This window comes from Callorhinus ursinus, unplaced genomic scaffold, assembly GCF_003265705.2.
Source record: "Callorhinus ursinus isolate GAN/ISIS: 27379988/994484 unplaced genomic scaffold, GSC_fseal_2.0 scaffold31, whole genome shotgun sequence".
Classification (NCBI taxonomy): Eukaryota; Metazoa; Chordata; class Mammalia; order Carnivora; family Otariidae; genus Callorhinus; species Callorhinus ursinus.
In genome coordinates, this window is record NW_027397093.1 from 15,603,155 (window position 1) to 15,616,294 (window position 13,140).

Below are 13,140 nucleotides of genomic sequence, written 5' to 3' on the forward strand. Positions count from 1 at the left end.
ATAAATAAATAAATAAATAAATAAATAAATAAATAAATAAATAAATAAATAAATCTTTAAGAAAAAGAAATGATCACTTGGTTTTTGTCCCTTGGTCAAGTTTTGGTTCAAGGGAGAGGCTTGTAGGGACCACATCAGAAATAAGTGATTCTTCTGGAACCAAAGTAATGAAAATATTCTTTAACTAATTTTGCTAGAATTAGAGTTCTTCAACTCTACACTCCATAGTATATATCACTTCATAAACAATCCCAGCACAATGGACCAACTTAGATAAAGATGTTTATCCAGGGGTTTCATTTGAGAGGTCAAGAAGTTGTTTCTACATCCATTTTTATTTCTATAATCCCAATTCCCTTATACCTAAAATCTCAACATTAAGGATATACTCTCTTTTGATAAGATTGGCCTATTTCCTTTAATAAGCCTTAAAGTGTTAGGGCGGAGAATTGGGTGACAAAGGGAAAGCCGTGTGAAGTGCTGGTTACTAAGTAGGTCCAAAACCCAGCCTTTTGGCACATTGACCTTGGTGGTTAGATTGGCCATGGGATGCTTTCTGGTCAATAAGTTACAAATTAAGATTTTAAAAGTCTATATGATTCTAGGAAAGTAGTTAAGAGTTGACAGAAGACAGCACAGATCAGAAAATTCAGGTTTAAAAAAAAATTTAAACTGGAGTGGTGGGGGGTGGGAGGGATGGGGTGGCTGGGTGATAGACATCGGGGAGGGTATGTGCTACGGTGAGCGCTGTGAATTGTGCAAGACTGTTGAATTGCAGATCTGTACCTCTGAAACAAATAATACATTATATGTTAAAAAAAAAAAAAGAAGAGGAGCGCCTGGGTGGCTCAGTCGGTTAAGCGGCTGCCTTCAGCTCAGGTCATGATCCCAGGGTCCTGGGATCGAGCCCCATGTCCGGCTCCCTGCTCAGCGGAGAGCCTGCTTCTCCCTCTCCCTCTGCCTGCCACTCTGCCTACTTGTGCTCTCTATCTCTCTGTCAAATAAATAAATAAAATCTTTAAAAAAAAAAAAAGAAGAAGACTGTAGGAAGGGGAAAATGAAGGGGGGAAATCGGAGGGGGAGATGAACCATGAGAGACGATGGACTCTGAGAAACAAACTGAGGGTTCTAGAGGGGAGGGGGGCGGGGGGATGGGTTAGCCTGGTGATGGGTATTAAAGAGGGCACGTACTGCGTGGAGCACTGGGGGTTATACACAAACAATGAATCATGGAACACTACATCAAGAACTAATGATGTAATGTATGGTGATTAACATAATAAAATAAAAAATTTAATTTCCTTTGTCATTTTTCCATCAATAAAACAAATGAGACAAATGTAAAAATAAATAAATAAATAAGGGATTCTAAGGGGAAAAACAAGAAAAGATACCAGTCCCTTATTTTGGATAATTAGTCATCATCACAGGAAGAGCTAACGATCCAGGATTACAGTAACAGTATATTCGTGTATATGTGTCAGTATGATTGGAAATTTTTATGAACTTGTTAACACTTTTCCTCTTCACCAAAACAAAATGTTAAACATTAAATAAAAATAATAGCTTTCAAAAAAATAATAACAGCTTTAATGCTGACTTTTTTGTGACGTGCCACGCACTCTACAGATACTGTTTAACTTCGTCCTCACGACAACCTATGAGGTAGGTAAGATTTTTGTCATCATTTTACAGATTAACAACTGAGGTTCAGAGAGGGTAAGAAACTGGCCCTAGGCCTTCCAGCTTCTTTTTTTTTTAAGATTTTATTTATTTATTTGACAGAGAGAGAGAGAGAGAGGCAACGAGAGAGGGAACACAGCAGGGGGAGTGGGAGAGGGAGAAGCAGGCTTCCTGCTGAGCAAGGAGCCCAATGCAGGGCTCAATCCCAGGACCCTGAGATCATGACCTGAGCTGAAGGCAGATGCTTTAACGACTGAACCACCCAGGCTCTAAGGGATGGAGCCAGGATTCAAACTTACATTAATCCTTCTGTCCACTGACTCTGAGCTAAGAAAGTTATAACCAGTTCACACTTGACAAATGCTCTGTGCTGTGCAAAATATTCAGTTCTCATTACCTCCCTGTGAGGTCTGGTGGGAGTACTTAGTACTAATCACTTGTATTTGTTGAGCACTGGGACCTCAATCCTTACTCAGCCCTATGAGGTAGAGATTACTACTGCCTTGAGGAGCATGGGGTTCAGAGAGGATGGCGAGCACTCCGACATCCTAACCACTAGGAAAGAGAGCCACGCGGGCTCCCACCTCATCTGTTAGATGCAGTGGGGGCCTCTCTGGGGCACTCACTGCGGGTGTAGCTTGTACAGGGTGCCGTCCACTCCCACGGTGATCTTCAGGTACTCCAGCCCCTGGTCTTGCCTCCTCTTCTCCACGACAGCAGCTAGGCCGGCGCCATAGAGCTGGGCTGCCCGCCGGGACACAGCTCCGCACACCTCCTTCACCACAATGCTGTCCTCACATGTGCTGTCCAGGCCGAGCTGCTGCAGGATCCTCCTGACCTGGAGGAGGGCCAGCCGATCGCTGCAGGCAAGCAGAGCAGGACGTCAGAACCTGCTTCCTGGGGCCCTGGACCCTGCTCCACATGGCTCACAGCCCCCACATCCCTAGAGGCCTTAGGTGGAGGGAGGGAAAAAATGATCCAGGCAATGGCTGCGTTAGAGCAGAATGCCATAGCAGCTGGGACTCAAGGAAGCCTGCGACACCCGCGGCCCCCCCCGCCCGCCGCCAGAAGTCCCACCATCTTTAAAAAATAAAGTGTGGGCCCCTCTGGTGCTAGGCACGTTCAAACCTATTATCTCACTAGAAGCTATTATTAGATTCAGCAACCAACACATCGGGTGTACGTTTTCAGAAGAGGAATCTGAGATTCAGAATTGCTAGAAACTTACCCACAGACAGCAGAGAGCAGGGATTCAAGCACATGCCTTCTCACACCAAGTCTAAGCTCTCCCCCTGCGCATGCCAGTTCCCATTACTCTGGCCCTGTTCACCTGGAGGCCAACTTTCCTTCTACTTAACTTTTTCTGATTTTCTGTTTTCTCTTCCCAACTAGACTACATGCTCTTTGAGGGTAAGACTGTATTCTCAATAGTAACCAGCATAGGGCTGTGTACATTCAATGGGGAAGTGAATAAATTAGTAAACAAAGTACAATCAGCACCTCAGTGAACAGGAACCCACACACAGGACCGTAAGCACATAAGCACAAAGCAGAGAAGCACCTGCCGTGGGGACAGGCTGGCCTCAAGTCTAGACCCTGATTATCTCCCAGTGAACTCATAGAGCTCTGACTTCCAAGCTAAACAAGGTAAAATTATATCCTTGACTGTCTCAAGGAATACATAGGGAAGAAGAATGTTATTAAGGGAGAAAAACTAAGAAATAACCGGTCTGGTTATACAGTGGATTCAGCAGGTAAATGGTGGTGTAGTCAGAGAATAGAATCCTTTGTAGACCCTAACAATGAGCTTGTGTGACAATGTTTAATGCTATGGCAAATGTTCATGACATATAAGTCAAAAAAATAGATGATAAAATACTATGTGCCATATGATCTTGGTTTGTTTTTGTTTTTGAATGTTTGTCTTTGCGCAGAAAAAAAAAATCAGAGCAGAAGGAAATCTATTCAGATGCTGGTAGGATTACTGGTAGTTCTTTTCTTCCTTTTGCCTTTTTTTTTTTTTAATTTAAGTAATCTCTACACCCAGGACACCTGGGTGGCTCAGTAGGTTAAGCATCTGCCTTCGGCTCAGGTCATGATCTTAGGGTTGTGAGATCGAGCCCCACATCGGGCTCCTTGCTCAGTGGGGAGTCTGCTTCTCCCTCTGCCCCTCACCCCACTCATGCTCTCTCTCTCTCTCACTCTCAATCTCTCAAATAAATAAAATCTTAAAGAAAAAAAAAGTAATCTCTGCACCCAACTTGGGGCTTGAACTCACAACCCCGAGATCAAGAGTCATATTCTCTTCCAACTGAGCCAGCCAGATGCCCCTTCCTTTTGTTTATGAATGAGTAATATTTGTATAGGATGAAAAAACGTGGATTTTTTTCAGTATGTAAAATAATAAAACCTGAAATTCCTTCCACAGTCTAGCCCATCACAGTTTACCTAGTTCTTTCATGTACATTCCCCTAATCACTGGGGTTAAACAGTAGAGCATTTATTTTCTATAAGGAAAGAAATTGTTATCCAGGGGCTCCTGGGTGGCTCAGTCGTTAAGCGTCTGCCTTCTGATCAGGTCATGATCCCAGAGTCCTGGGACCGAGCCCCGCATCGGGCTCCCTGCTCCGTAGGAAGCCTGCCTCTCCCTCTCCCTCTGCCCCTGCTTGTGTTCCCTTCTCACTCTCTCACTGTGTCTCTCACTGTCAAATAAATAAATAAAATCTTAAAAAAAAAAAAAAAAGAAATTGTCATCCAGAGAGGTAATGCGACTTGCCTCAGGTCACACAGCATAAGCAACCTTAAACTCAGGCTTGGAGACTGTAGAAGACCAGGATTCCCCCCAAGAATCCCTGTTGCATCCAATGGACAATGTGCTTTGAAATGGGCCACAGTCAGCACAGCACCTCCCGTTCCCAACTGGCAGGACACTGGATATGATTTTCTTTTTATTCCATGAAGTTTAAAAACAAATAAAATACCTAGAAACAGGAAATCAAAGCATCCAAAGCAGACACCTTTTGTGCGGCAGAAGCAAATATTTCTGGAGGCATATAGGTCCTGCTAACTTACTCTTGTCCAAGAACATTTTCCTTTTTATTCAGGCAACAACAACAACAACAAAAGGCAACGCAAAGGTAGTCTGTTTGAGGAAGAAACCATTTGCTCCCACAGCAAAAGAGGATCCCTCTGGTCATCAAAGGTGATGACGTTTAACTTACACTTTTGAATCTAATGGGTTGAAGCCAGACAGAAAGGATGCTGGATATCTGCTGATCAACATATCACAATCACAAAATTGCTGCTGCTGCTACTGATTCTACTACCATCTCCTTAGACGGCAAGATCTGCTCTGCAACAGTCCATCTGATCTCTCTCATTAAGTACACTGCTTTCACTTCTAAAGAGTTTTCCTTTCCTCCCAAAGTGATTTTTGGCTTGCTGGCATCTGGCCATAAAGACCAGTAAATTTGAATGCAAATTGACAGAAATTCCAAATACGAAACTTCTGATAGAACCAGTGCTGGTAGGAAAAGCAGTGAAACTGACACGTTTGTACATAACTAGTGGTGGTGGAAACTGGAACCATATTTTTTAAAGTATGTCCATAGAGAAATGCTTCTTTTAACCAAACACTTCTACTCCTAAGGAAATAATCTATGAGATACAAATGATAACACAAAAAAGAAATATGATGGTGTTACACAGAATTGCGGAAATCCATAAATTACAAGCTAGACATCTTATACTAAAGGGAAAGTTTAGTAAATTACAGTATAGCAATATAATGTAACATTACACAGCCATTTAAAATGATAATTACACCAAAGAGTTGAGATGGGGAAGTTTCTCTTTCTAGAAGTATTCCAGCTAGAAAATACAGGAGTGTTAGCATTAACTTGTCATCATTTTAGAATCACAGATCTAAGCAATGAGCATCAATGACTGCTAAGATCAGAAAAGACAGACAGACAATTCAATGCCCCTATGAAATATTCTTGGGTCCAAACTTCAGTACTGAATCTAACCAGGCATCTGGGTCTTCCTGTGAGTTTGCAAGAAATACAGGGGAGAGGAAAATGCTAAATGCTGTAATCAGCAAAATCTAGCACACAGGAAACTTCTAGGATACAATGACAGTTTCTTCATCAAATACATTCCAAGGGGAAACAAGAGAAGTCTATACATTAAAAGAGATTTTTAAAAGACAAATCAACCAACTGTACTTTATGGACCTTGTTTGGCTATGGATGCAAACAAAAACCATTATTTTTAGGCAATTTGGAAAATAGAAACACTGGCAGGATATTTTGAGATTAAGGTCTATCATTAGCTATTTTAGGTGTGATGATAGTACATGGTTATGGTTTTTTTATTACTTGTTTTTAAGGATTTTTTGTTTGTTTTGTTTTGTTTCAAATTTTTATTTAAATTCTAGATAGTTAACATATAGTGTAATATTGGTTTCAGGAGTAGAAGGTTATGGTTTTTTCAAAGAACTAATATTTTAGAAATACATTTAAAAATATTTATAGATAAACTGACATAAAATGGGAGATTTGTTTCAAATCAATCCAGTTTGGGGGTGGGAAAAGCAAGTGTATATTAATGGACTGAGTTTGGCTGTGAGTTGATCATTGTTGAAGATAGTGGTGCAAATATTAGATTCATTTTACCATTCCCTCTACTCCTATATATGTTAAAAATTTTCATAATTATTTCAGAATTGTAACTGAAAATTGTCATGTACAAACACTAAGTAAACAATGTATAGAATGATATGTGTGGTATGATTGCAATTATGTTTACACACATTTAAAAACTTGAAAGGGAATATGCAAAAATCAAAACAATTATATTTAATCATGACCATATGGGTGATTTCTTAAAAGAGTTTTCTTTCATATTATGGACACATCATCTTTTCAGAAACAAAAGAGGATCATTTTTTAGCCGAAGCTAACTCCCGTGTAACAGTTTAGGAAGCTCAGGGCTCAGGCACGTGGCTGGCCCTTCAGCTGTGTGCTGTGGTCCCTGATGCAGCTAGAGAGACAGAGCAGCTCTAGGAGGAAACCCCTTGCCCAGCCAGGCTCTTACTGTTTCTATTTTTAAATCTCAAGTCTGCTGGACCCCAGCCTGACAGCAGCACATCCCAGTCAGGGCCTCTCACACCGAGCAGGTGAACTTGATCCCACATCACCTTTCAATCTGGGACAGGAACTTGGTTTCAAAGATGCCCCTGGTCTGGAGACGCTCTGAAATCTGCCCTCGGAAGAGGAGACCCTGCTTGGTCAGGTCAATCAGGATCTGCCGCACAATCTCCCCCAGGTACATCCCACTGGTCATTTTCTCGTATCTGTGTGGAGAATGGGGATAAGGTTGATAGAAGCAGGAAAATCAGCACTGGTGAGTGGTTCACAAAAGGACCTTGGGTCTGGGTATGGATGGTATACCATTGGCATCCAACAACTGCCTGGTTTGGAGTGGTTCAGAGTGGGCGGTAGGCCCAGAGAAATGCAGTGCAGAAGTCTGCACAATATGGGACAGCCGAGTCTTTGGAGCCCTGTTGACCGGGAAGAAGCCAGGTCCCAACAATGCCCCGTACTGGCCTCATGAGCGAACACTGTGAGCCATCATCCATAAAACAGAGAGCAAAAGCTTGATCTCACAAGAGTGTTGGGAGGCCAGCATCTGGTACACAGCAGGCACTGAGCAAAAGCGAGTCCCTTTCCAGGTCCCAAAGCCAGTTCTCCTTGGCTTTGTATTATAAATCTGGTTTACTAGATTCCCCTTGGCTTTGTAATTGAAGAAATCTGTTCCATTAGAGATGCTGCTTCATGAAATACTCTACTTAAACCGCACACACCAGGGGTTCTTTAAACATGTTGGAAGGGAGCCAAGCCCCCCTTTCTACCAGGCTGTGAGCTCCATGAGGGAAGGAGCGAGAGGAAAAGGGACTTTGTAACCAGCAGGCACTGACCAGGCACTGTGCATGGGCATGAGAGACAGCATTACTAACAGTGATGAGGAGCTGGATTGCCACGGCCTGCAGGGTCAAGTGGGAAGCTGTGTCTGAGACTTGTGTGCTGGACCTGTATTCGCTTTACTGCTCAGGACCTCAGCAGTCTAAGGAACCAATACTCAAATAATAGTGACAGCGAAGCAAACTCAAATGTGTTGCCCCCTTAAGCTCTCACTCTAAAAAATGTGAGCCTCCAATGGATTCAGACACAAAATTAAGTCAGAAGGCACTTACCCCTTGAGAAGAGCCATGATGCTCGAATGCCCCAACTTGGGATTCAGAGATAAGGTCCCTTCTTTTTGGAGCAACCCCTGGTTCAGCTGGGCTTCCCACAACTCACCTTCCTCCCAGCTATGAAGGCTAGTGCCAACGGAAGACCAAGGACCATTAAGGCTGGTCCTGGCCTTGCCCAGGTATCTTCCTGTACAGAATTCTCGGTTCCACAGTTGCCAAGGCATCTGTGGCCCACGTATCTCATTATGTTTCCTATCTGTTCAACTTCGCCACTGGGATATCATCATCAGGATAAATCTATATTTTCATTTTATTTTATATACTAAGACACTGAGTTTCATTGTGACAAAGACCATATGGCCTGAGAGTAAAGCATTTACAATCTGGTCCTTTACAGAAAAAGTTTGCCAACACGTGCTGTCATGGATGGGCCTGAGTTAATTATCAATTCCTAGCATGCTAACTCTATCTCTACCTACCCCTTTCTCTTTGACTCAAGAAGCTAGATGAGAACACAAGCGAAAATGTACTCAATTTTTTTTAAAGAATCATTCATTGATTTCAGTATTTTTAGTAGTATGGCTGGTAATTAGAATCTACCTCCCCAGTAACTGTGACCCATGATGGGACATGACATCATGGTTGAGAACCAGTACTCCCATCCGCCACCTGCTCGCACTTCCCCACCCCCAGCACAACAGGGGTCACCAACCTGGTAGCCAGACCTTGAAAGGCTGAGGATGTTGACCTCTAAACTGGGTCTACTAGAAGCCCATCCCGAGAGGGCCCACTAAGTCAGCATGCCCCTGCTCTGTGACACTTGGCCCACAGTGAATGAACTTGGTGACCATGTCTAAATCACTTCCAAAGCCACCACTGGACCTTATGGTACCTTATGGTGATTAGAAAAAGCCACCCCTTCTTTGTACTTCTTGGAAACTTGTCCTGTATTTTGCTTTCATTCCAATAAGACACTTCCCTGACCTCTGATGGGGAGTAGTAATAAAAATACAAAGCTATAGCAGCTATGGTATGAATATAGTACACCCCCCCCCCGATCTGATAAAGTCACACACTGCACAACTACATAAATATACACATCCACCCTCCTCACCTCTGTTTGCCAGGGTTCAAGGACCCCTCATTCACCTTCTTGTCATATTGGGTCCAGATGTCATCTATGCAGCCATTATCTCCAAATGCTCCCCATTCTGTGTTAATGCACATCTTCCCTTCATCCCCTTCCACCAGTTCAATGTTCCTCATCTCCTCCATGTAGCACATGTTGCTGCCTGTTCCTAAAAGGAAGCATGGAGGGACTTTAGACTTCAAAAACATCACTAGGTCCTAAAGAGGCAGAGGGGGCAGTGGAGAGAAATTTAGGCTTGAAGTCAGGTATGACTGGGTGTGAATTCCAGCTTTACATTCATAACTAGGGGACCGTAGACAAGTATCTCATCTTTTAGAGGTCCAATTTCTTCATCTGTAAAAAGGAAATAATACCTGCCTTATAGGTTTGTTCTAAAGAAAACAGTGAGTTGCTTCCTCCACATAGTAAGTGGTGCCCAAGAGAACACCATCCTCCTCCTCCTCGTCACCACCAACACATTACATCAGCATCCTCACCATTACTGTTAAGCTCTGGGTACACAAGATGGGCTCCCAAGTAGTCGCAGTTAGCAGCCAGAGCTAGACAGGACCATGAGGAATTATCTAGTCTTGGAGAAGTAAACATTGGCAGCTGTAGGCCACCTTCTTTCTCCTTTGCCCCTGACCTGGTCTCAGAACTATTCTCAGTGCAACAGTCCAGGCAACTGTTATATGCAATCCAACAAATCTCACCCCTTTGCGCTCCTAATTCTAGGTGCCCCCCCCCACAGATGAGGAAACTCAAGCCCAGGCAGAGTAAGTAACCTGTCCATTGTCACAAAGCGGGTAAGAGCTACAGTGAGATGAAACCTCTTAGCTGGCACTGGAGGTGTCTCACTATCTCCCCCATCTCCTTGTTCTACCCCCTGCTCACCATCGGAAAGCCTGGACAGCCAACTGGAACAACTTGCCTAGATTCTGTCATTACTAACCTGTGCCTGTCCCTTGGAATGCTCATCATCTCCATCTTCACCTGTTCAAATTCTACCCATCCCCTCACCAGTTAGAGTGTCAGCCCCCTGAAATCCACCCTTGCCCTTAATCACTGCCAGAATTCTCCCCAAAGCCCCTTAAATGCCTGTATCACATGTCAGGCCACTCCCTTCCCTTCTAGGTTTCCTTCCAACTCTCCCCCATCCTGTGCACCCACAGCCAGAAGAGGTCAGTTACCAGAGGAGGTGTACATTGGAGCTGATGAAAATCAGCCCCAAAACAACAGTGGCCTCTTTCCACTCCAGATAATCTACCCCAAAGCCCTAATTTGAAAACCCCTCTTTCTACGCTATTCTCCTTCCTCAACAAAAGGACAACGTTGGCTTAGGACCCTTAAGGAGAAAGATATGAAGTAAAGATTTTGAAATTAGGAGACCTGGAATCCTAATCTTAACTTAATCTCTGCCTTGGACAAAGCTGGCTTTAGAACCTCTGTGTAATGGAACAATGCTCCACCCACCCCCACCCCCACCCCCGGCCCCACACTATGTGAAAAGGAAACCACCAAAAGATCAGACGGGAGTAGGCTAATGGGACATGCCTGACTTACCTGCAATCAGGCCAATCTCACAATTAGGATCTTCATGGCCACACGTCATCATGGTCCCCACTGTGTCATTTACAAGTGCAACTATGTCCAGGTCAAACTCCTGCAAAGGAAGCAGCCATACTATAAGTAGGATGTGCATGCCAAACAGGCTCAGGAGGGGCATATCAGCCCAAGGGGGGCAGAGACCAGAGGCACAGGGCTGGGCACAGGATGGCAGAGCAAAGGGGCCCGGGAGAAGGCGCAATGTTGGGCATCAGCCTCAACACCATAACATACATTTCTCCTCTTGATGGCTTCCCTGAGCATGTCCACCATGTCTTCCCCTTCACAATCAGTGGCCTTGAAGCCTTTGGTCCACTCAATGAGTGTTCCCTGAAAGAAAGGAGAAATTCTTTTGAGCAATAGTTTGCTGGGACCACTACACAACCTCAACATCAAAAAGATGCAAAATGCTGTGGTCGGCTGCTAGTCACTGGGCCTGGATCATAGTGATTCTATGTCTAATTCAGCCAAGGACAGATTAAGATGTGATGAAAGATAAAAGCTACAACACATCCATCAAAGCATGGTTCCACAATGAAAAACTAGATGCAGCCTATCGTTCCAATGATATAGATCTATTATCTTGTGCATTGATATAGAAAATGTTAAACAGTTATAAAAAAATCAGGCTGTCAGAGAACATTGACTCTTAGAGAAAGATGTTCACCATACACTGTAAAGTGAACACACATTAAATAAATACAGACATTATTCTTTTAAAAACCACAGACACACACGCGTGCGCGCGCGCACACACACACACACACACACACACTCATATCTAGAAAAAGGTGTGCAACAATGCCCACACCACGAAGTTGACAGGGGTTCTCTCTGGGTGCAAGATTATGGGTGCCTTTTAGTCTTTCCTTTTTGTGTGTCCATATTTTCTAGTTTTCCCAAAGTTCACATGTATAATTTTTATAATACCGAGAAAAAGTATTTTTCATTTTTTTTAAAAGAAAGCCCAAGATTACACTCTTAGCCAGAGACAGGAGTTAGTCTAGCCTCAGAATCCACAGCCTAGGGCCAGGGGTGGGGTGAGGACAGGTCAAGCTGGGGCATCTAGGTCGGGAGAGCTCCTGGGATAGGGGAGGGGGCTAGCAGCTCTGAGGGCAGTGCCCCCATCCCCGTGGGCTAGATGGCCATCTCACCCTGGGGCCCTCGGCCCTGGTCTCCCTCCTTCTCTCCACAGTCCTTGGGAGGTTCAGCTCCCTTGTTCCTGCCCTGGTGGATGTATGTAGAACATCAGAGTTTCACCCCCAGTTGAAAATCTTTCGTCTTAGTTGCAATTACACAAAAATATTTTTTGAAAGTCTTTCTTTTTTCTCCCTAGCCATCAGTGGCTTTGCTACCAGCTGTCCATTTGTCTCCCCCTCCCTCTTAACCGTGTATCCATGAATCTGTCAGAACCCCTGGGAGAGGCCTAGAGACCCGGTGTCCTGGGTCAGGAGGAGTGGCTGTGCCTGGGCACGCATTGATCATTCAGGACTGTGGACAGCGGCACACGGCTGTCTGAACGGCGTATTAATTTTTTTATGGCAGCAGTCATACAGTAATATGTTGCCCTTGTAAAAAAATTAAAGTGTTACTGATAAGGACAAAGTCCCCTTTAACTTACCATCCCCCCAGTCTGAGAGGTAACCTCTACTATCAGGCAGATAGGACTCCCTTCAAAACTTTCTCTCTCCGTTTACATGTATTTTAAAATAAATTCACACTGTGTGTGGACTACTGTAATTTGGTTTTCCCACTTAATAACGTATCTTCTAGACCTTTCTGGGTCGGTTAATATGGATCTGCCCCCTCCCTTCACTGCGTGGAGTATTCCTCAAATATAACTGCATAGAAATAAAAAATACCTATGAAATAAGTACTATTTTTATCCCCATTTTTCAAATGAGGAAACGAAGGTCCAGAGAGGTTAAATAATTTGCCCCCGGTCACACAGTCAGTAAGTGGAGAAGCCAAGATTCGATGAGCTTCCAGACCCAGGCTCTTAGCTACCGTGTTCACTGTGCTGCCTCCCATCAGGTGGGTGGTGTCCGTGAGGCACTTAGAACAGTGTCCGGCACCGAGCACGCACTGTGCATGTGCCTGGTAAATGCAGATCAAGTAAGTAATTCCTTATGATTGCTCTGCCAGAGTTTCTTTAGCCATCCTCCACTGCCATGTGAGCGATTTCTCATGTTTCCTTATTAAAAAGGGGGTGCTATAGTGAACATCCTTGATCACTCCTTCTCGGCACATGTTTGAGAAATGGAATCCTGAGAAATGGACCTTCTGGCTCTTAGCATTCTGGCATTTTTAATTTTAAAAGAGCTAGCCATATGACCAAATAATTCAGCCCTTTGAACCCCCCTCTCCCCATTCTCTGAATAATAGGGTGGGAAGGAACTGCTTGCATGTGTGTTTCCATGGTGTTCTCAGAGCCCTGAAGAGATCTGTTCCAGTTCTGATTTTGTAC

General features: G+C 43.9%; 1 protein-coding gene across 1 annotated transcript in view; it reads right to left on the reverse strand.

The window, feature by feature from the left end:
* HKDC1 (hexokinase domain containing 1) overlaps positions 1–13,140 on the reverse strand; it is a 41,824-nt gene that overhangs the window by 1,526 nt on the left and 27,158 nt on the right. Inside the window, exons 13-17 of the mRNA XM_025850228.2 lie at positions 10,908–11,003; positions 10,632–10,731; positions 9,054–9,237; positions 6,884–7,039; positions 2,310–2,543 (exon numbers count right to left, since the gene is read on the reverse strand). Of these exons, the coding sequence (XP_025706013.2) occupies positions 2,310–2,543; positions 6,884–7,039; positions 9,054–9,237; positions 10,632–10,731; positions 10,908–11,003 (770 nt within the window). The remainder of the gene's footprint in view (positions 1–2,309; positions 2,544–6,883; positions 7,040–9,053; positions 9,238–10,631; positions 10,732–10,907; positions 11,004–13,140) is intronic.